Here is a 23,906-nt window from a genome sequence, read left to right as displayed (position 1 = left end):
AACTTTTTAACCACTCGGGTCGTTCCGCATAGTAATAACGTTGGGCAGTTCTTTCTTTCATAAACCAAATAGATACAAACAAGCTGCATTTCATTACTTCTGATGCACAGAAGGTTTTTTATTTAGTGCAGCTAGTTCGATTACTGGTGATTAATTGTAGGTGGTACCTCTTACGTCAATAGGACCATTTCGCGAATGTCCTCGCATGTGTTCGGGCATTTACCTTAATTTCTTGGTTAGCAGGACACTGCTGTTGATAATATTGTTGTTTTAGATGTTGTCATACATTGAGCTTTCACTCTGATGTAAATTATTTGACTTTAGTGGCTCTTTAATCAGAATCAACTAATTAAGAAAACCAAGAAAAGTACAGCTTGTAGATTTACAAGTTATTTTGTTGGTAGAGCATCGGACGTGTTATTCAAAGGTCGCAAGTTCGGTCCCTTCCCACGGCAAGTGATCTTTTCGTCCACTTTTCTTTCTTTACATTTACATTAAAGTTACTTCAACAACATCCTCTATACTTTTTTTGGCATGATTGTCTGTTAGATTTTATTACTGTGCCCAATGAAGTAAAATGTCTTCATGAAATCTGAAAAAAGACCTAGCTCAAGTTTAGTTCGTTCAATTTTATGATGAAGTAACGCAGTTTTCGTTAAGCAGTTCTTTCAAAATCTAAATTGGCTCGGTATATATGTTGTGAGTATCTAGAAACCTATCTATCTGTTTAAATATAACTTGTACGTGAACGTGAGGCAGGATTGGAGGGAGACGAGGAAGAAGAGGAGGTTAGAAATAAAGAAGATGGCTGACACCCCAGCCTAGTACTGTGTATTATTACAAATTGGCGCAGCCGCGTATACTTTCTGTGCGGACATTTAAGATGTGGGTGGACTTCACCATTGGAGCAAATCAATGCGGTGGCATCCGGATCTTGACCGCAACGCCTCAAGATGAAGAGGAACTAGCTCTTCCGAAAGCAGTGAGCACTGACGCATTTGTTTCCTATCTAAGCACTAAAATGAAGCTCACTCCAGACCATTTACCTGCTAAAAGAACGGCGAGGATCAACATGAAACTTCAGGATTATGAGAATTTCGTGCTGACTCCAGTAAGAAACGACGCGAAGCCTGCTACCGCTGCTTCGCCTGACAGTTCCATCGAGCTGATCAACAAGTTTCTTGAACTGCACCAAAAACAGAATAGGCAGCAAAACGATTTATTGCGCTTGCTTGTAAACGCGACGGAAAGATTAAGCAGACCGAGTCACGAACAAGTGAAGCCAGACATGTTTGACGGAGAGTCTAGTAGTCCCGAGTCCTGGCTCACGTTTTACGAGTATGCATGCAATGAAAACTACTGGCACAGCGACGAAGATCAAGTGAAAAACATGCGACTATTCCTATCGGGCATAGCAAAGAGTTGGTACGAATGACGTCTCAACGCTCACAGCAACAAACCATGGACAGAGTGGAAAGCAAGCTTTCTGAGCTCCTTCAGCGAGAACAAGGTGTTGCTATGGGACAAAGCAATCATGTTCAAATACAGGTCTGGATCTGCACTCAGCTATTTTTATGAGAAAAGGCGCTTGCTACAGCTGGCGGACTCATCTTTGCCTGAGACGTCTGTGGTTCCGCTTATCATTCATGGTTTAAGTCCGGACCTCCAGAAGCAAATACGAATGCGAGGACCCAAGACGGTCGAAGAACTTCTGCAGGGAATGCGAAACCTCTACCTCCAGGACCTAGGAACCCAGCGTCAACCCATGACACCTGCTGCAAGGAATACCGGGGCCGCACCAGCTGAGGAACGACGCCCGCTTGCAAGCTGGAGACCTACTGCAACACCCATATCCTTTGTCAATGCAACATTGTTGTGGGAGGGAACTGAAGAACTTAAGTTCCATAACGGAAAGTTCACAGTCCCAGAAACAATGGTGCCTCGAATTTTGGAGCTCTATCACGACTCCCCGCACTCAGGTGGACATGATGGCTTTTGGAGGACATATTACAAGATTCGTCAGCGTTTCCAGTGGAAACACATGAAAGAGGACGTTCAACGGTATGCTCAGTCTTGTCATCAATGTCAAGTTCACAAAGCCAAGTACCTTCAGAGAACAGACGAGATGGTTTTGCCTCAACATTCCGACGTACCATTTGAAGTCATTCATCTGGATTTCGCAGAGCTGAAAAAGAAGGCTGCAGGAGTAAGAAGAACGCAGTCTTTCCTAGTGGCAGTAGACCAGTGCGCAAGAATAGTGGCTGCACGGCCGGGAAGGGAAGACGCAAATAATGTGATCGCTCTTTTGAGTCGAGAGATGTTCAAGAATACAAAAATAGTAATATCAGACAATGGGCCAGCGTTTCTCAGTCAGCGTTTGCAAGATTGGGCGAAGGAACGAGGAGTTGTATTGCGACGCTGCGCTCCGTACCATCCTGCAGGAAATGGCATGGCTGAAAGAATCATTCGGGATTTGAAGCAGTTCATTGCAATGTATCCAGGTTTTCAGGGTGGATGGAAGTGCTGCTTGGAGGCAGCTGTCGCTCATCACAATCGGTCGCACACTGCGAGCATCGGCTATAGTCCATATTTTGCAGCTTTCGGAAAGGTACCAGTGCTTCCTGCTGATCAAGAACTTTGCATTGCAGACCGCCTGCAATTGTGCGAAAAACGAAAACCTTCGGAAGCCTACCAGCGATACCGGGAAAGTATGAAGAGGAACTTTGACCGTCGCCACAACACGTGGATACCTCAGATACAACTGAACGATCTGGTGCTTGTCAGAAAAGGCCTTCCCGGCACAAAGCAGGTGTACATGGGACCTTATCGCGTGGTGCAGATCGCAGTGCAACATGGCGTTCTCAAAAGGGTCGGTTACACCAACGATGATGGTGTGCTGGAGTTTGCGACCATTGAAAACGTTTTCAAGTATCACCCCAGGAGGAATGAGTCTTCAAAGAGGGGGAGTGTACGTGGACGTGAGGCAGGATTGGAGGGAGACGAGGAGGAAGAGGAGGTTAGAAATAAAGAAGATGGCTGACACCCCAGCCTAGTACTGTGCACACAACAGAACAGGAATAAGCACTTCAAAAAAAAAAAAAATGATTACACCAATCAGGGTATCACCCACACTGAGATGCATATGCACTAAAATGTTACACATAGGAAAACCAACGGCTAGTAATTGAAGGCCCGAAAAATTGGATGCATAATGCATTAAAACGGTACACACAGGAAAACTTTTTCCGGATATTGAGGTAATATGAAGGTAACATGAAAATGATGCTTATTGGTCTGTAGTTGCCAGTCTTTTTTTTTTTTTCTTTTAATGCAGTTCACTAACTTTTCTGTTTTTGCATGGTGAGTGGAAATGTCACGGTTTTCAGGCATAAGATGTGTGTAAGCGGTGTAGAAATTATTTAAATTACATGCTTTACAGTACGAATCTGTATATTGCTCATATCGTGCAATCTACTGTTCGATTAACATCTTCGTAACCGCACTCTTCGTAAAGGGTTAAAAAAAGGGATTACGAGCATCTGGTAATATGCGTGCCATGAGAGTAAGATGGTGTGGAGCTCTGTTTAGCAGAAGGTGGGCTTAAACCCTCTGCCAACTGTTCACGTGTGTAAACATGGTGTTGACTTTATCAAAATGTTTGTCTTAAACAAAGTTCATGAAAACAGACCGTATTTTTGCCCATGGTTTTATCTGGAATGTTGAAAGTGTGAATTGATGTTCATAATACTTTCTTGTGTATTGTATGTCACTGTTTAACTCGTTTGTGTAGCTCTTAAACTTTTCAAAAAAATGTATTACTTTAGAGGTAATATAGGTATGAAAAACTTCATGGTTACATTTTTTGCAAGTATGCAGCTCTCATGTTATCCAAGGCTTTCTTCTTCGACTTTGATTTCTTCTTAAGCGTAATGTGTGTTATGAATGCTGCAAAACAGTTCAAGAAATATTGCACAAGCTTTCTTAGCATCACTTTCATTGAACACGTGATCTCAAAGTGTAGTTAATATTTTGCCATAAAAAGTATCCAGAGCAATTTTGTGCAATCGCAGTGAAACGCTACCAAACGACACGAAATTAAAAAATTCAATTTCCTATATCTAGGAGCTTATATATACATGTACATCTTTGTCTAAAATCGCATCATCATCCAATTGTCTTTAAGCACCACAAAACGGTGTGAAATTGTACAATAAAGCGTTTTGACTTGCTAGAAGCTTATATATCTGTCTAGAATTGTAACGTCATTCAATGATCTCAAAACACCACCAAATGGCGTGAAATTGCAGAATGAAGTCTTTTATAAGGCTAGAAACATATCTTTGGCCGTAATTGTAATGTTATGCACAATAAGATTATGTGAAATCGTAGAATACACCGTTTCATTAAGCTAGACACTCGTATCGTTTTGCCCTGAATGGCAAATCATGCAACCGTTTGGAAACACTCTGGCACGATGGGAAATCAGAGAATATAGCATTTGCAAAGCTCGAAGCTTAAGTTTGTCTAGAATTGATGGCGTCATCCTGGTAAGGTTTTTTTTTTTTTTTTTGACGTCGCCCATTTTGTTATCGCCAAGTGTATCGATTCTGCCTTGCGGACCTTCGTTACAGACCTTCTTTTTACTCCTTCTCTTTGCTACTCAAATTTTTCGCGCCTTCAACAACAAACATTACTTTTTCCTGTGTGTACCGTTTTAATGCATTATGCATCCAATTTTTCGGGCCTTCAATTACTAGCCGTTGGTTTTCCTATGTGTAACATTTTAGTGCATATGCATCTCAGTGTGGGTGATACCCTGATTGGTGTAACCATTTTTTTTTTTTTTGAAGCGCTTATTCCTGTTCTGTTGTGTGCAGTAGCTCATATGTATACTTTTTATTATCAGTCTTTCTTTTACCGGTGCATCTTTTTTTTTTTTTGTAAATTGACACTATTTGCACTTTTGTATGTTTCAGTATTGCCTCGTCGTTTCTCTTTTTCTTGTTTGTAGCGTTCCCATGTTTTTCGAATACAACATCGTTTCTCTGTTTAGTTGTTAGAGTGCATATATTTTTTGCTTGCATATTTTTGTTATCGCAATAGAATTGCGATACTTTGGTGTGTTGTGTTTATTACTGTAAATTTCTACAGCATGCATATCTGCCGTCTGCTGCTGACGTTTGAATTGGGCTGACGGGCCTGTCAAGCTGCTTGTATGCAGCTTTTGTCGTTAGCCTATCAATGTATTCACGATAAATAAAATAAAACCTGATCTTACCCTAAATTGCAATGTCTTTCAATTGTCGTGAAGGAACTCTGCCAAATGACGTCATATCGCATAATACAGTGTTTCATAAGGCTAGAAGCTTTTGTGTTTGTCCAGAATTGACAACTCCAAGTGTCTCGAAGCACCAGCAAACGACATGTAATTTCAGAGTGTCACGTTTTGTAAAAATACAAGCTTTTTCTTTTTCCAGAACTGACATCACATCTAATTGTCTCGAAACACTATCAAACGACTTGAAAGTTCAGAATACTGCATTTTAGGAAAGTAGAAGCTCATATCCATGTCGAGAATTGCAACCTCAAGTAACTGTTTAAAAAACCACCAAATGACGTAAAATCGTGTAACACAGCATTTGTGTTCTATATTTTAAAGTTGCATATTTACTATTTCGTTACCATATCTATTCAAATCGATCACCAGTGACCCATGCTTTGAATCGTCAATTTTGGCATGTTCAATTTTTTTCTATTGTTAAGAAAGTGCTTCCTAGTTATCCAGCCCCTGAACTTTTGTAATCAGTTTTAATTTGCCCGTTTTTGCAACACAGTGTTTCTTGACAGACCTTTGCACAAACCAAGGAGTGCGTGTTACTTAAAATACGCACTTGACTGACAAGCTTAAAAGAATTGCATCTCGTGCATGGTTATGCTGCAGTAACATCGAAGTTCTGTAGTTAAAAGAAGGTTTGCTAGTCAAATACCAAGTTATGGCATCGGCCTTGCTGTCTGACAGCATTGAGTGATAGTAATTTCCTGTAATTTATGCCAGCTGTTCATTAGAGAGCTGTTCGGGCTTTGGGAAGATTTTTCTCTCAAAACTATTCCCATAGGTCTACTGCAGGCATTACGTGTGGAAGGGGCCTTTTCAGCTTGCGTGTTTCAGCTAGTGTTGTGTTGTTTTATCAGATACAGTGTCGCTTCTATGGCAGCAGCGTGCGCACCAGCGCCGCGAGTGACATGCGCCATGACAAACTATCTTGCAACTGCACCTGAATAGAGTGACAGTGAGCTTTGAGTCCGAAGATGACAGCACCTCAGCTTTAAATTCTCATGACGATGGATGTATTGCGTCACCTGGGGACATTCATTCAGGGGGTTGTTTTTATTTATGACCTCAACCGGTCTCTTTCACTGCATGTGCTTAGCTGCTGACTTTTATGCGCAATCTTAGAGTTTACATGCGAGGCCCAGATGTCGCTGGGGTGTGATGTGCTGGCGCAGGTTGCAGAGCTTCTCCTCACGACCAAAAGGCAACCAGAGCATATCTCCGCCCCACACTAAAGAGTGGCACATGACATTTTAGGACTGTGCGCGAGTTTGTTCCTTTTTATTTTAGTACTATCTGCTTGGATGGATATTTTGGAACGCCAACCTATGCTGAGGGAGGTGGTTCAGGGTGATGCCAGAGAAACTGCTGAGTTCATTGGACACCTGATTTATGAAGACATTGTTCTCATCAAAGGTATCCATCCATACTAAACACCAGCAGGATCTTGTAGAATAAACAAACAAAAACATCTGAAAAGTGCACAAGTAAACCTGTGTCACACGAAAACCAAAAAATACTTCACCGCGTAGCAGGAGCACTGGAACAACACCGTGGTTCACATTTTCTTTGTTTATGCTAATACAAATGTCATGTAGAACATTTAATATTTTTATACCATTCCTTTTTCTTTAATATGTATATTCTGAATTTTCTCTATCTTGAAAGTTTTGTATGTTTAGTGTTGTTTGTCACTCTGTTTTCCAGCTGGCAACCAAAAATTGTGCGCTTTACATTCTATACATTCCCTAATATTTTTGTTGCTCGACAACTCTTCTTTTTGTTTTGTTTTACTGAGAGCATTTTATTGTGCATGATTTGGTATGCTGCAATGGGTGCTGTAGTACTTTTCAGACTAGGAAAAGCTTTTTCGCATAGGATAAGTAGTTTTTTTTTTTTGGTAATAAAAGAGTAAAGCTTATACACTTGACGCTTCATTAAATTGGTCTCCTAAAAGACTTGTGCACCACCAGTTCAAATTTGTGCAAAAATTGACGATATTGTTTTGGGTTCATTAATAACAGTAGTCGTAGGCTAAAGATAAGTGACTGTGGAATTTGCAGCGGCAGGTTTCCACAGCAAAGCTGCCACTGCATATCCACAGCTAATGTGACTTGGCAATCTGATTGCTATCTGTGTAATGTTTTACTTGTGGTCAGTGACCACTTTTGCTGAACGCCCCGCCCCGTTGCGGTGGTCTAGTGGCTAAGGTACTCGGCTGCTGAACCGCAGGTCGCGGGATCGAATCTCGGCTGCAGCGGCTGCATTTCCGATGGAAGCGGAAATGTTGTAGGCCCTTGTGCTCAGATTTGGGCGCACTCTAAAAAACCCAGGTGGTCAAAATTTTCGGAGCCCCTCACTATGGCGTCTCTCATAATCATATGGTGGTTTTGGGACGTTAAACCCCACATGTCAAGCAATCAATCACTTTTGCTGAAATGTATCCCTCTTAATATCGCATGGCTGTTGTGCTTGATGTGCATCTTTGTTAACATCTTGATTGCTTTCATGGTGGGGTGTTGCATGGATACAATATCTGAACCGACATGAGAACTGCTGGAACAGCTCAATACAATGAGGACAAGAAAAGCCAGACAGGACTTGTGCTTGAGGCCCTATTCTAGCAATGTTAGAAACGCTAGCAATTTGGGTAAATGTTATTGCGCCCCAAACTTCCATCAGACGTGCATCATGCACCGCTACCGAGATGACCACACTTGTTAAATACGTGAAAGATTAGTCATCCATGTTGCAGGCAATCAGCTCACACCAACAGATGAAGAGGTTAACTATCACTGTAGTTGAGCATTCCACTCTATTATGAGAAATGTGTGCTTATGCTAGGAAGATCTTCCTGTCTTCCCCTTCGTATATTTTTGTACAGACTGCTAGTTGTGGGTAATTAGCACTAGGGCTGTTTGGTCTTCCTAATCGTTGATGTCGCAGGCTGTGTTTCACAGTGAATCTCTACCAACACACTCAAGTTTGCACGCTTATATAGCCGTAGTGGGTTTTGGTTTGGTGTTCACCTACACGAATGCTCCCGATTAGACTGCCCCAGATTGCTGCTTTGCTTCCGGGGCGCAAAATGCTCCACTGAAAAGAGACAGTGTGCCTTGTCCTGTTTTCCAACTTCATTCCCATGACAGAAGTATCAGATATCAGTGACAAAGGAGTCTGTTTTTGTTGCAGGGCATGGTGCGGATGTCAAGTGCGTCGATTGGCACCCACAGAAGTCACTTATTGTTTCCGGCAGCAAGGACAGCCAGCAGCCTATCAAGCTGTGGGACCCCAAGTCAGGCCAGAGCCTGGCAACCATGTATGTATGCCGTGTCTTATTTCAGATGCACGATGAATGCCCCTCCCAATGACCTTTAACTCACCTTGTCTTGTGTGAACTGATTTTATTTTATGTTTGCCTACATTTCCCGTCCCTTGGTATTCATTCTGTTGCTCTAACTGGCCAATGTTTGTTAGTGCATTTTGCGACCTGCCTTTTCTCTAAATGTGACGAACAATATCCATGACTCCTACTTGTTGTGTGGCCCATGCTGCTGTTTTACATTTTGTAATGTCATCACATTTCATTCCAGTGCATTGTCCTCAACTTCTTAGTCTGAAGCGTTTCAGGGGCCCAGCTGTTGGTGTGCTGTCGTCGTCGCTTGGCATAACACATGCAAAAGAACATGCAGCATAGCCAGCTCTAGCATATAGAGTAAGCGCTTGTGCTGAAGAAAAGTCTTCTTATAAAAAGAATGTACTTTCTTTGTGCACAGACCGTTTCAGAACAGAAGTCAGATAGGACGGAGTGCACTATGAACCAGCCACCCTCTTCTTCCTTTTGTTCTTTGAATGCCTTGATGTTGACTTTTTTTTTACCTTCAATTGCCAAAGCATTACATAGAAGAGCAAATTGCAACAGATGAAAAATAAAAAGAAAACAATGAAACAGAACATGCTGTGTTGTACAAGAAACAAGACTAAATAAAATGTGATCTCTCCCTAATGAAACACAGCTAAACTGCCGCATAACTAAGAGAAGTTAATACACTAAATGCATTAAAATTATACTCTAATCTTGGCAACAACTATTGGCAAAAAAAAAGTGTAAGAAAAACGCTGCTAAGAAGAAAAGAAAGTGCCGGCGTTATTATTTATCAAGTATGTAGTGCAGATGTTACTACTACGGCTAAAGAAACACAGCAACACAAATCACGTATAAAAACTTAAATAGAAAACAAGGCAAAATATAAAGAGAAAGACAAATAAATAGAAAGAAAAATATAAAGAAATAAAATTAAAAACAGAAAAACCTGGATGAGAAAACAAGAAAGTAAGTAAAGGGCAAGAAACAAAAAGAGAAAAAGAAAGAACGCTGCCCAACTCCACAATTCTTTCAGGCTTGGCACCACTGGGCCGTAGATGTCATCGTATTATTACTTTTAAAGACGATTGTCATTCTCGGGGAGCTTTGACGCAAAAATTGGTCTGTCTGTCTGTACATTTGTCTGTCTAATTTTAACCGTACCCTAATCGGCATCGATGTGACCAAACGAAGCTCCAAACGGCCGACCCCATCCGCAGCGCCCACCAATATTGCTCAAGGTACAGCATTCATACTTGTGCGCTTGTCAATTAAAAAGCAATTATTGTGCATATTTGAGGCATCATAATAACACGTCAATAATATGTATGTGTATTTTTCACTAGAAAACGCATACATCAGTAATAATAAGGAACGTAGCCTTTATAACGCTCCGCTGGCAATGCAACACTTGCACGAAGTGGCAAGTGTTTGCAACGCTTTGCTTAGACGACACTGTAGTGGCACCTACCTGTCGCCTTGAGTTTGTACCTTAGATGGGCACGCACGGCACGCGCCCCGTTTTCTAGGATAACTGCCAGATAGCGCTCGTGTCTCGCGTGTGACGTGACCTGATGCGCTCGTTCGCCTCCGCTGCGTGCTCGAGGCACTCTAACGCAGCGCCTCCAGAATACCATTCACAGATTTTCTTGCGCAGAACATCAAATAAACATTTTGTTCACTTTCTCCAGGTGCAAGACTATCGTCTTTCGACAACATTTGCAGTGTAACATGCAACTCCGGGGCGAATTTTTGTGTGTGTGTCTGTGCGCAAGGGTGCAGCAGCTGTGCCAATTGCGCCGATTTGATACAATTTCGGATTGTTGGTCTAAGCTGTGCGAAAATGCCTAGCCAGCCTTGAAGAGCCAGTAAACAGCTCTGAGGTCTAAAAATTTTTAAAAAGAGATATATGTGCAGTTTTTCTTTGCGAACATGCTGCCGCAAGATTTTTGCGAATACATGCTATATTAACGAAGTTACAGGGGTTAGAACATAGGTCTAAGCTGGTTTCAGATTTTCGCGTGGCTTTGCCCCCCTTCTTCCTTTCATGAAGGGGAAGGCATAGCCCATCGTCGTGACTCCGCCTACTTCGGCAACGTGACACCACGTCAGCGATTGACGTCATCAGCAAACTCGATCAGTCGCAAGGAACTTCCGCTTGCTGCGAAGCGTGGTTGTTTGTTTACCGTTTGCCGCACCAGCCGCGGGCCAACCATGTAAGCGTCAGGTATGAAGTGTCGACCACAAACAATCAGGTCCCCGATGTACATCGCTGGATGGCCGATTCGCTTCAGCCATGCAGCGCGTAGGGCCCCATCGTGAGGCACTCGGCGCCGATGCTTCTCCGCTGCCCAGTCGCTCGATTTGCAGCCGACGACAGAGCAACGCTTTTTACCCGTGTTGCTCATGTCAAGGGCGAAGTACGTTTGTACGTGCGCACAAGCGCTGTAGTTGAGCGAGAAGTGTGCACATGCACGCGACAACTGCGAGGCTGGTTCTTTCACCACAGTGCCAAGAAACAAGGGGCAGTTTCGTAGCTGTGGGTGTGAACAGGAACTGATGTTGACTGCACTACTGTTTTTTCACACCTGATTTAGACCAATCGGCGAGCTGCGTGCTACGTCACGTTGCAGATCGCCGAGTTGATGTCACTGCACGTGCTAGGGGGTCGGTCAGGCGTAGGAAAGATGTGCGGGAATTGTTTTTCGAAATAGAGGCTCTGCGCGGCGCGCACCGCTGTAATATTCAGAAAATGTGATCGCTGCAGTCTAATCTACGAATTGCCGAGCTTCTATGGGGGGTGTAAAAAAAGTTGGAGCCTGTTTACTGGCCATTTAAACTTTTTTCAGGTGCACTAATTTCGGCGAGAACTGCAGGCCACTTCGGCCACCTGCAGATTGCCCCTTCAATCAAAGCTCGCAGACCCCAACTATAGTGCCTAGAATGTACCTAAAATATGAGCAGATAAAGTAACAACGCTGCCTGCCCATTAGTCCGTTGATTGCATAGGACACCTATAGGCGGGACGACGAAACTTCAAGACAAAAATGTGCTGCTGTAGCTAAAGCCCCTACACCTTCGGAAAAGTACAGCATTCTTTTGATCTGCGCCGCTTCCTCCTTTCCCCGCTGGAGCAAGCTCGTGGCGCAATCCTCCTCTTCCCGCTGGAGCAAGCTCGTGGCGCGTTACTGGCGGGCCACTGCCGAAAGTGAAAGAAAAAACGAACGCGCTGTATAGGAGGCGGCGAGGGTGAAAGCAGATCACAATACGTTTACAAAGGAAAAGTATAGCGTCCTATTTATCTGCCGCTTCCTCCTCTCCCTGCTGAAGCCAGCTCGTGGCGTGGTACAGGGAGCACCACTGTCGCAAGTGAAAGAAAAAAAGCAAAGCGCTGGAGAGGAGGCGGCGAGGGGAAGAGCAGGTGGTGGTACTTTTACGAAGTATAGGGGCTTTAGCAGTAGCCACCAACGCTTCACGGAAAGTGTAAATTTCCTAGCTTGAAAATGCGGCTACGGCTTGTTACGAACTAAAACTCGAAGCGTATGCTGCGTTTTTCTCGCACGAACAAGCTCGACGTGCTGTGAACGCCAACGTTGCCAGCGACCACGTTGATTGCCTTAGCAGTGGCAAACAAAACGTTTTTTTTTTGTTAAGTTTTGTTTTTTTTCATTTCATTTCATTTATTGATGCCTTAAGGGCCTGAAGGCTATACATAACGGGGGCAAACAATATATGAGGGACTCGTAGTCACACAAATGCTGAAAAAGGAAGAAAAGACGAAGAAAGGGTGGAAAAACATCTCTAAAAAAGGAAACAAGCAAGCAGAAAAAAAAAAAACAACTACCGTAGACTGGAAATAAAACAGCAATATACACATGTAATCAGCATCATAATGCATGGGTCACTAAAAGTCAGTTACTAACATGGTTCAACTAGAATTCATTTCAATTTATGTCAGATGCATTGTTGAAGTTGCATCGTCGCAGCCATGGTCTTGGCGATAAATATCTGGTGCTGTCGTCTGGCCAACAGATACGCACTATTGTTATTTTGCTTGATCAAATGCGCTTTGCAAGGCAGCCTGACCCCCCAGTGAATGAAGAAAAAAGGTGGAAGGTGAGGGAGAGGTGTAGCGGTTAGAAAATTTCTTGGCTTTAGTTCTAACTCGTGCAGAGAATGCTGCTTAAGCCACCTTTGCCACAGTACACTGGTGCCCAGTGAAAAAGCGTACTGAGATTTGGAAGGGGCTGTTAGTGCTATTGACGGGGCACTGCACATTTTGCTAGGTTACTCATGCATTTGTATGCCACATAATTATGAGTAACAGTATAATAACTGATGTATAAATAAGCTACTGTCAATCATTTGAAGCAGTATATGACATTTCTGCTTCCCTAAAATAAAAATTAAATTGTACATCAGTTTGTTTTTTTTTTTGCCACCCCTACTTCTCGGTTTTACGAATCTCCCATATTTTAAGGTCGCGAGCTGGGCACATCCATGTTTAAATTCGCAAAGTCTGTCAAATGATTTGACAAGCACAGCAAATGCTAATATGCACTTCATCACTGTTTGCTCAGCGGGGTGGTCTAAAATACTACTCTCATTGAAATAGCAGTGTTCATGTTCACACTGCACAGTTTAAATGATGTTGAATGATTTATACACATTTTTTTTCTAAATGTAAGCCTTCTTGTTTGTTGTGCTCCAAGTTTGATATTTCATGATAAAGAAGTGTATATTTTCCCTGTAACCTGCTCCAAATTTGGATTTTAGTGCTCCAATTGCTCCAAATTGTATTTTAGCTGTTGCACCCCTGCATGAGGCACTTTTTTTTTTATACATCTGCTTGTGTGGGCTGCACAGTGCATGTTTAGTGAATTTAGATGTATGCATTCTGGAAATGCTGCCTTTATGCAGCGTATGCGAGAAAACAAAATAATGAATTTTACTTGTAACATAAAATATCTTTGGCCTCATTTTATTGTCCTTGTTTCCAGTAATGAACATTTTTATCGTATATGGAATGATATAGGCTCAGGAAATCAACACCACTAAATGACATGACCGCTTCATGATCACTTAATGACACTAAAGTGAGCTGCATAGTTAAGACCTTAAAGAGCAGTAGATTAAAAAACAAAACACAACACATGAATGCTGCATGCATGCGCATATTAAAAAAAGTTTTAATACTGACAAAAGGGCAAAAAAGCTTCTGATATATGTGCATGAAATTGCACAAAATGGACAAAGAAAGCACGTGAAATACCTTAAATACACTAATAATACAAAGTTCATTTTAGACATCAAAATGAATTCAACACTCAACACAGTTAATATTGGCTGAGCTTTACTGACTTATTTTATAGAAATGTTTATTTTTATGTAGTTACTGATGATAAACACTGAAAAAATGAACAGATGTGATTCATGCCAGCGGTCTTCTTGAAATGTGCCAATGGTGCAGTTTCTCAGCTTTACGCTGGACACTATAAGCCTTTCGAAATGCTTTAAAAATGATTCCGCTCTGAAGAAAAGTGACAAGTTGCAGTGCAATAAAAAGTGTCATAAACTCATGCAAAAGTGACCTTGTTCCTTTGTCTTGGAGCATTGCAAGCTTTTATATATCTATCTAGGCCATGGCTTCTCAAACAGGGTTTTGCAAATGGCCAAAATGAGTACAACATGTCCCTGTTTTACCCCCATGAGCAACTAATTTATTTACAGGCAAATTTGCATTGTAGTTTGCACTTAACAAAGTCATAGCACACCGCATCATCATAGCGGGTGTCTGTGGTTAGTGAGAGATCCACATGGCAGCAGCATTAACGGTACATCTCTAGTGTGCGCCATGAAACTTTCACTGTTTGCTGACCCAGAGGTAGAGAATGCGTGGAGCACTGGTAATTCACGCTTTTGAGTGCTCAGACTAGTTAGAATGACACCTTGGCACTTCATTCATGGTGCGGCAGTGATCACGTGGCACAGTTTACACAAGTCTAGTCAATGGGGAGTTCTACATCGACAGCGATGGCCTCTGTTGTTAATAAAGAAGACAGGGAACTGGCCAAAGCGGACTGTGTGAATAGTACTGTGGTTGCATGTCGAAAGGCCTTATTGCCTCCCCTCCCACCAGCCCCTCACTTTTTATTCTCCTCATACTCCATAAAAAGTTTAGGGTTCGGAACTACTGTGGAAAAGTCGTTGAAGGGACACTAAAGAAGAAAACAATTTTTCGGGTATTCATAAAGTACTATTTCACAATCCTGAAAACGCCACTCTTATCATGACACAACGCTTTGTAAACGAAAAAAAAAAAATGCGGGTGAAGACACCACCTTGAGATAACTGCACCAAACACAGTGACGTCATAGATTTTGTAGTCATCTACTAGGTCCTACGTAGCTTTTAATTCATAAAAGTAGTGCTCATTGTCAGTGCTCATTGAGTGTAATAGACCTGGCATACGAAGTCTCTAAAAATTTCATCAAGCCAACTTTGAGAAAATATGAAAAATACATACGGAATATTTGATGTCATGTGCGTGGATTTTAGTGTGAAACTTAAGAATGAAACTTCACTCTTCATTTTCTCCACTAACAATGAACCTATGATAGTGAAGCATACGACATTAGAGTTCTCAGAGTGCGATTTGTGAATCTCAACCAAGTCATTGTTTTCCTTTAGTGTCCCTTTAAGGTTCCTCAAGGCCAGAATGTTTGAGAAACCCTGATTTAGAGCACCTAAAATGCGGTTATAGGCCATGTTGAGTGATTAGTGAGGACGAATGCAGAGCGCACATTGAAGCAGTTCTATGAGAGTTGTAAAAAGTGAAGCTCTAGGTGGTTTCTGCTGGTTCATATAACGATGTAAATGCAGCATCGTGCCCTCTACTATCAGTCATTTCCAAATACATTTAACTGTTGCCTCACTGCAGAAAACAGCTAGTTTGTATGCACATGGGTACGAATTGACACAACGAAAACCCCCACTCGAAGTGCATGCTCCCCTGCCTTTTTCTTTAGCGCCGGCGCCGTCTTCTGGGACTTGTAGAAGTATTCGAGCCACAAAGCACGCTGCACAAACAGTGCAAGTTGTGAAGCATCGCGTTGCACAAACACACAGCAAGTGAGCACCATGAAAGGCCAACACACCTCATCAGTGGCCGATATGAAACTTTGCAACGGATTTTTAAGCTGGCGGAGCAGGGAGGGTTGGAGGAGGAAAGGGAGGGGAGTTTAACTTCATCCCAGTTTCCTCCATGAGTCCTGTGGCATTCCCTTCACCAGTCCGATGTGAGTGATCTGTGCTGGCCGAAACGTGAGCGTGAGTGCTGACATCAGTGAACAAGGGCTGACTAGCTTAGCATCACTCATGCGGTTAGGCCCCAGAGGCAGAAGGAAGGATCATGTCTGCTCGAGTGGGAAGATCCATGCAGGTTCACCTAGGTCTTCTCAGTGTTCCTAGAGTATACTAGAATGGGAGAATGGGTCCACTGGAGAGGGCAACAAGCGGCACAGGTGAAGCAAGAAAAAAAAAAGCTGAAAATTTGTGGGGGCTCTGTAGTCGCCATCACCTGAAGCTCCGTCTGTTCCGGTGGTTGTGCTGGTAGATCCGGCAGCATCTGTGATGGCTTGTGATGATTGCAAGAGCGCCAAGCTGTCGTCTGCTCGACGCACCACCACTCACGCATAGTTTTCGCCACTTGTTCAGTAGTATCTTTCAACCTTGTTGGTGTAAAAAAATAATCCATATGCAGTGAAGCTAGCCATGCAGCTATTAGGTACGAGCAGGGTACTTTAGCGGAATAAAGGCAGTGCCTCCTTTTACTTGAGTTATTCACGAGACCTGGTGCGATGCTGTCCGTGGCTTTGCACGAAGGCTGCTGCAATGGTGCAGGATACGCTTGAGGAGTGGCTGATGCAACTGATGCATGACGACCAGGCTGCCAGCAGCACAGCCGTAACCATGGTAACCTTCAGGTGAATGTGATGGGGGTGCCACCAGGATTTCAGAAACAAAACACGTCTCAGTGTGGAGCCCTCTGTCGACCCACTCCCCCATTATAGTACACTTTAGTGTCCCCATAGGGACAGTGGGCACGAGTCCAGGTAGTAGCAGGCTGTTATGTTTGCATGGGTGCTGCCATGTTAATTTGTAACTTCAGTTATTGGCAGTTACCGATGCAGATATTAAAGGCATACAATGTAAATGGGAAGTGAAATGAAATTGTCACATATTCCAAGAGAAGTTAAATGCACGAGGGGGAGACATAAAGTTAGGTGAGCAGATGTGAAGGGCTGGAGCCACCATATTTGTGGCTACTGCATTCTTTACTACAAGCATTTCTTATAGCTCCAAGAAGCATGATATTTGCACCAAGATTCGCCGCCTTATTTATGCGGACTATTTTCGTTTCGGGTTTCTGTGGCGCCAAGTTGAGCAGTGACGTAGCAGCTTAGTTGGGGGGGTCACGTGACCACACTAAGCTGTGACATATGTCACACAGATCATCTGCTCTCGCACATGTATGCCACACAAGCAGCTGCAAAACACGTGCAGCGACAGTTGCCATGGCTAGCTGCAGCTGCCGATATGCTTTGCCGGTACGTACATGGCGGAGGTCTGGAGTTCACTCACCTCGCTATAGATCTGGTGTGACGTCACTACAACTTTTGCTGCCCTTCCTCTAGAGCTATGTCAGTTCTGTATGCACTAGTGATGGGCCTCGAGTGGGAGAATGAGCATGTAGGTATGCATTGGAAGTCAATTAAAATATATTTTAAATGTTTGTTGTGTCCGGCCGTTGATGTGGAGTGTCCTTGCATACAGGGGAAACCCACAACAAACTTATTATAGCCTCAAAATTTGATAGCACTGCTGTTTTAGGAAGTGTACAAGTATAATGCTGGAGCAGCAAGTGCAGGACGAGGTTGATTGGTCAAGCAAAAAAGAGCCCTTTGCCCTGCAGTGGGCGTCCAGGCTGAAACTTCATATGCAATAGGATGGATCGAATAGGATGGAGCGCTCGTGCTGTGTGCCTCCTCTTTGCTTTGTGTCTGTGTTTATCCCCGTGCTCCTAGTTTGCTGAACCATCATGAAACTTCATATGTCTCAAACTCAATTTCTGTATCTCATATGCATGTTGTGTACACTAATGGAACACATCAAGTTATAGACGGTGTTTCAGAAGGACCAGAGAGACCGCAGAACCGATACGTCTTTGGTTTATTGTTGACAGAACCAGAATAAAAAAAGTACAGAGCGTGCCCCTGGCCACTTCTTCTTTCTCGCCCCCGAGCTCCATCTTCAATCTGTTTTCTACATCTTCCCGCCGGCCAGATTCAACCGAAGCAACCTTCAAGCGAAGATAACAGTTGAATCGGCCTCTTGACTAATTTGCCTTCAGGTGTACGAAGCAAGCATGTTCTCACTAGTCCACCCTTGCCTGGGAAAATCTTTTCGACCTTGCAGAGTTTCCACTGAGTTCTTTTTTGCCCTTTTCCAAGCAAAAGTACATCTCCTTCTTGTACATTTGTGTGACGCTCTATTTTTCTACTGGCACACTTAAGCTCTCTCAAGTACTCCTTTTTCCATCTGGTCCACCATGTTGTCATTGCCTGTTTTCTTGCACTCCAATAATTCAGCAAACTGTATTCTCCGAGTCTGTTTTCTTCCTGCTTGTTCATTGCTTGCCTGCCTCCTATAACGTTCGTCGGTGTGATGGGTTGTGGCTCGTTAGGATCGTCATACACATAAGAGGCCGGTTGTTAAGTACTCCTTCTGCTTCAACAACCACAGTCTGTAGTTCTTCATCCAAAAGTCGAGCACCTATAGTTTTTGCCATGAATGTCTTAAAGCTTCTGATCAGTCTTTCATAAAATCTTCCCCACCATGGAGCTAACTCTACAATAAACTTCTATTTTATTTTCAGATTACTGGTGTACTGTTGCACCCTTTCATCTTCCATCTTCAATATCTTGTTCATCTCTTTCTCAGATTTCTTGAATGCTCTTGCATTATCACTGTAAATAGTTGTACACAATCCTCTTCTAGCTACGAATCTTCGGAATGCTTGTATAACCGCTTCTGATGACATCCTCTTGACCAACTCCAGTTGTATGGCTCTTGTTACTGCACACGTAAATATCACAATGTAAAACTTCGTAATTTTTTCGCCTTTCTCCACTCGAGCATTTAGCGGTCCAGCAAAGTCTATACCAACTGTGTCGAATGGCCTCATCTGTGTTATCCTGTCAGCTGGTAGTGGTGAAATTTCTTGTGCCATTGGTCTAGTATTGAATCTCCTACATGTGATGCATTTCTTTATCACATATTTCACCATATGTCGGGCACGCACAATCCAAAACTTCGTTCTTAGATGTGTCAGTGTTGCCGCAACGCCACCGTGCATTGCCACTTGATGCGCGTTCAGAACTAGGAGTTCTGAAAAGTGACTTTCTCTTGGTAAAATAATAGGATGCATCTCATCAAAGCTCAAATCACTCTACTGAAGCCTCCCTTTTACTCTTAGGACACCTTGATTATCTTCAAAGATGTTCGTGCCGTACAGATTCATGTTGTCACATATTTGTGTCACTGCATTTTGTAGCGTTTTCTGCTCCATCTTTGTCAGCACAAACTCTGCCTTGTCCAATTCTTCTCCTGTGAGCAAACCTGTTTTCCTTTTTTTTCGTCGGTTTCCTATATAACGCATCACCCACGCGGTAACTCATAACGCTTTCCTGTATGATCCAAACCTGCTCACATCAATTATCTTTTCTTCACTCGTGGTGGTAGTTAAGCTTGCCACAATCTTTTCTTCGACTTTGTTTTCATCACTGTCCGATTCTTGCGTGATGTCATAATCAGGCCTTTGTTCTTCATTCTTGATCCACGTGGGGCCTTTCCACCATAATTCACTGTCCAGCAAACGTTTCATCTTCATCCCCCTTGTCATCAAATCCGCAGGATTTTCATCACTTTTAACATAACCCCATTGACTCTCGTTGGACTTGCTCTTAATTTCTGCTGCGCGGTTGCGAACAAACAGATCTTTCGTCTTGTTAGACTTTATCCAGCATAATACAATTTGAGAGTCAGTCCAGAATTTCACATTCCTTAGTTTTCTGATAAAATTCTCAGTTATATAACTGGCCAATCTGACTGATATTGTGGCCGCCAACAACTCCAATCTTGCTAGTGTAATCTTTTTCATTTGAGCGACTCTACCTTTTGCAATGATTAAATTGGCTTCATTGCTTCCATCGGAGTATTCTGTTACAATGTATGTTGCTGCACCATACGCCATTGGACTCGCATCGGAGAACACGTGTAGAGTCTATGCTTTCACTTTAGCTTGCCTGTTGTCATAGCATCTGTTAACGGTGAAGTCATCTAAGTGCTGAAGCTCCTCCGACCAGTCCTTCCAAGCTGATGTATAATGGCTTGGTAATGGGTCATCCCATTTCAGTTTATCCATCCAAATTTTTTGCAGCAATATTTTTGCGCTAACTGAAAATGGTGTCAAAAAACCTAAAAGGTCATATAGTCTTGCCGTGGCTTGCAAAACCTGTCTTTCTGAGAGTTGTCTCATGTCTGTCATTTCGCCATGTAGTGTCGGGAAAGCTCAACACGTCATCTACGAAATTCCATTTCAGTCCCAAAATCTTGATTTGTCCCTCTTTTCTTATCCCTCGATCCAGATCATCTTCTTCTTCATCAAATAGTTTTCTTAGTTTGGCGTCATTTGAAATTCATTTTCTTAAATTCATTCCCGCATTGCGAAAAATGTCTCATGCTTCTTTGTATATCTTTGTCGATGTCGAGTATTCGTCGGCTCCTAGTAAAACGTCATTGACGTAGATTTCTTTTCGGAGTTGCGCCACAACTGCAGGATATTTTTCTTCGAATTTATCCAAATGTCGATGAATTGTGGCTGCCAGAAGGAAGCGACTTGGCGTAGTTCCGAAAGTAACCCTCGTCATCCTCCACGTTTTTATCTTCGCGGCTGGCATATCTTCGCTGGGTATTCTTTCCCACCACAAAAATCGCAGTGCGTCTCGGTCATTTTCATGTATCTTGATCTTCAAAAATGCTTTTTCGACGTCGGCTGACATAGCAATCTTGTGATGTCAAAAGTTGATCAGCAAGCTTGTGATGTCGGGGTTTAGGTTTGGTCCATTTTTCAAGTTGTCATTCAAGGATTCACCTGGATTCTGGCTTGACGATGCGTCAAAGACTATCCGTATTTTTGTCGTTCGGTCCTTCTTAATTACTGCTTGATGCGGCATGTAGTATACAAATTTGTTCTGTATGTCTGATCCAGCATCTGCGACGTTTTCTGCTATTTCTTGCTCAAAGTACTCTCGAATAGCTTTGTCATAGGCTAGGAGCTCATCTTTATCCTTGCATAATTTCTTGGTCACCTGGATAAGCCTCTTCTCTGCAATGGTGTTGTTGTCGTCCAATGTCACGTTTTCCTTTCATGGTAGCCGCACTTGGTATTTTCCTGCCTTGAACTCCATTGTTTGTCGGACGTATTCTAGCACATGTTCATCGCTCATCTTTGTTGCTTGTTTCTCCTTGATGTCCATGTTTTCCAAGTCCCAGAATCTCTGCAGTTCGTCCACCGTCGTGTTAGTCTTGGCACTGACCTTGAGTACCATAACCGTTGATGATTTCATCGGCACACAGTGAAGTTCTACAGGACCTTGGACAGCACATCCCAATATTGTTTCTATTGCCATTACTTTTGGATGAATCTCGCAAATGCGACCAGTGAGTACAGTCCAGTAATAATCTGCTCCAATTAATGTAGAAGTTTCCGTATTTTTTCTCTCTTTGTCCGTCTTCTCGTTGTCATCAGCCAAACAAATTCCCATCGATCTTGCTCTTTCGTGTATTGTCAACGGTGGCGATGGTAGCACGTCACAGTATATAACTTCTATCTCCAGTGCCTCAACCGTGACTGGCTCCGATGTGGGATCCTTCCTCACGCTGACCTCGACGACTTCCATGTCTAGTTCCATCTCTCCTCCTCCAAATGATCCTACGGTAATCCTTTCGAATCTTTTTACCTTGCACGCTAGTTTTCTTGACAATCTTTTCAGGATGAATGTCCTCTGGCTCCCGTTGTCCAGCAGAATCCGTGCGTAGCACCCGCTGTCTTCTCCCTCTGTCCACGAAAAGGCTGTCTGCAGTAGTATGCACTTGTGTTCATCAAACTGCTGTGCGTGCATGTTGCAGGACTTGGTGGTGTCTAACCGGTCAGGTTGCGCGCTTTTACGCACTTGCTCAACATCATTACCGCTTTGCTGCTGTGCTGACTTTCTTGCAGGCGTACGTGGTCGACACATGGATGTCGCATGCCTTCCCTTGCATGTTTTGCAGCGTACGTTACTGCGGCATATCTTCGCCGTGTGGTGAGGTCTTGTGCATCTGCAGCATCTTCGCTCCCGTTGCAAGGCTTCTTTCTTCTCTTGCATAGTAATGCTTCTTCTGCAATCTTCCGTGTAGTGTCCAGTCATCTCACAGAAGATGCAATTTTTAATCGAGGTGCTTTGAAGGGTAGATGTTCTAGTCCACCTCATACTGTGCGGTGACTGGGTCATGTCGTATTTTTCCTCTCAAGTTTCTTCCCTGCTGCGTAGATATATCTTTAAAAACTCCATAATTTCTTTCAAACTGCTCGTGCTGTCTCTTGACGCTGAGTCCGATTCCGTAGTTGCTGGTCTGTTGTCACCTTTCTCTATCTGCTTCATCTTCATCTCAATCCTCATATCCACTGGTAGCGCAGATTTCACAACAGGAGCTATCACTGTGGCATAACTATCCACTTCCACTCCTAACGACTGCAGTGCTCGTGTGTTCACTTGCAACTTTTAGAAGAGTTTCTTCAACTTATTTACACCTTTGGGGCTCTTCACTGCTTCCACGTTTACTATCTCTTTTACGTAGGTCTCTCTTAAATGATCTTGTCGTCCGAATGTTTTTTTTCAAAAGAGCCACTGCATGCTCGTAGTTCTGATCAGAAAACAGTAAACCTTCTATGAGGGATGCAGCCTCCCAGCTTAGAGACGCCAGAAGGTAATTGAATTTTTGATTCTTTGGCATGTTCGCTCTGTTATGCACCGATGTCTCGAACTGATGCCAAAACCTTGGCAATGCTGTTTTTTTCCCATCAAACTTGATCATCTCAAGACGTGGCAACTTAACAAGCTCTTGCATCTCCGAGATTCGGTTAGTACCTTGCACTGAGCTCGCCTGTTCTGTAACTATTCTCGTAGTCAGTTGCGTCGCTTGTTCTAACTCGCGTAATTGCTCCTCTATTTTTGTCGTTGCAGCGACGATCTTCATCTCATAATGCAAAACTCTTTCAAATTCTGCCTCCGCAACGTCTTCTTCAAAGAACGGTTCAATCTGTTCGTTAACTTGTTTTAGCGTCTATGACACGCTCTTCATCTGATTTAGAAGCGTCATAAGTTGCGCTCAATCGGCGTCTTCTTCTATCTTCTTATCGATTTCGCTCGTAAGCGTTGTCACATTTGCTCGAAGCGTCTTCCGCTTCTTCGATAGGACCTCTCTATTCATACTTAAAACGTGTCTTGCCTGTTTATGTGCGTCGCCAACAGTCGTCGGTCGTGGTCCTTCCCTCGACGGTTCGTCCTTGAGCCAGACGCCGCTGCTTCGTTCTTCAACCCGTTGTTGCGAATGGGGTTGAAGTCTTTGCGTCTGTCCTCAGTTGGCAGAACACAAATAAAAAAATACAGAGTGTGCCCCTGGCCACTTCTTCTTCCTCGCCCCAAGCTCCATCTTCAATCTGTTTTCTACAGATGGTTTTGCTGTTTGTAAACTAACTGAAGTGTGCCAAATGGGCTACCCAAGAAGACTGCCAGTTCCGGTAATGCTTTTTTCAATGTTTCCAGTGGTGTATTTTTGGTGCTCTATTATTATTTCTGGTGTGTTCTTTCAGATGCGTTTAGAGAGATGTCCTAGCAACATGACACAACTCAATGACGTCGCTCGGTAGTGGTACAAGCAGGAACTGCAGTGACTAGGAGAAGAGTTGCTTGATCATGCAATTCGGCTTTTTGACTGGAGCTAAAGATGTGCCTCCCGTCACAGCCACTGACGTGGTTATGCATATTTGTTTTAGCACACACCCTTCCTACAAAGGTCCGCTGTAGTAGCACATCATTTATCCTG

The 23,906-nt window shown here is 43.2% G+C and overlaps 1 protein-coding gene across 6 annotated transcripts in view; it reads left to right on the top strand.

Annotated features, from left to right (window-relative positions):
- The window catches only part of LOC119167658 (WD repeat domain 33), a 325,197-nt gene that overhangs the window by 150,899 nt on the left and 150,392 nt on the right, over positions 1–23,906 (top strand). For all 6 annotated transcript variants that reach the window (XM_037419187.2, XM_037419193.2, XM_075891074.1 and 3 more), the window contains exon 8: positions 8,525–8,651. In XM_037419187.2, the coding sequence (XP_037275084.1) occupies positions 8,525–8,651 (127 nt within the window). The remainder of the gene's footprint in view (positions 1–8,524; positions 8,652–23,906) is intronic.

This window comes from Rhipicephalus microplus, chromosome 3, assembly GCF_043290135.1.
Source record: "Rhipicephalus microplus isolate Deutch F79 chromosome 3, USDA_Rmic, whole genome shotgun sequence".
In the NCBI taxonomy this organism is placed as follows: Eukaryota; Metazoa; Arthropoda; class Arachnida; order Ixodida; family Ixodidae; genus Rhipicephalus; species Rhipicephalus microplus.
Note: the sequence above shows the minus strand (reverse complement) of the source record. Positions and strands in the feature narration are given on the sequence as shown.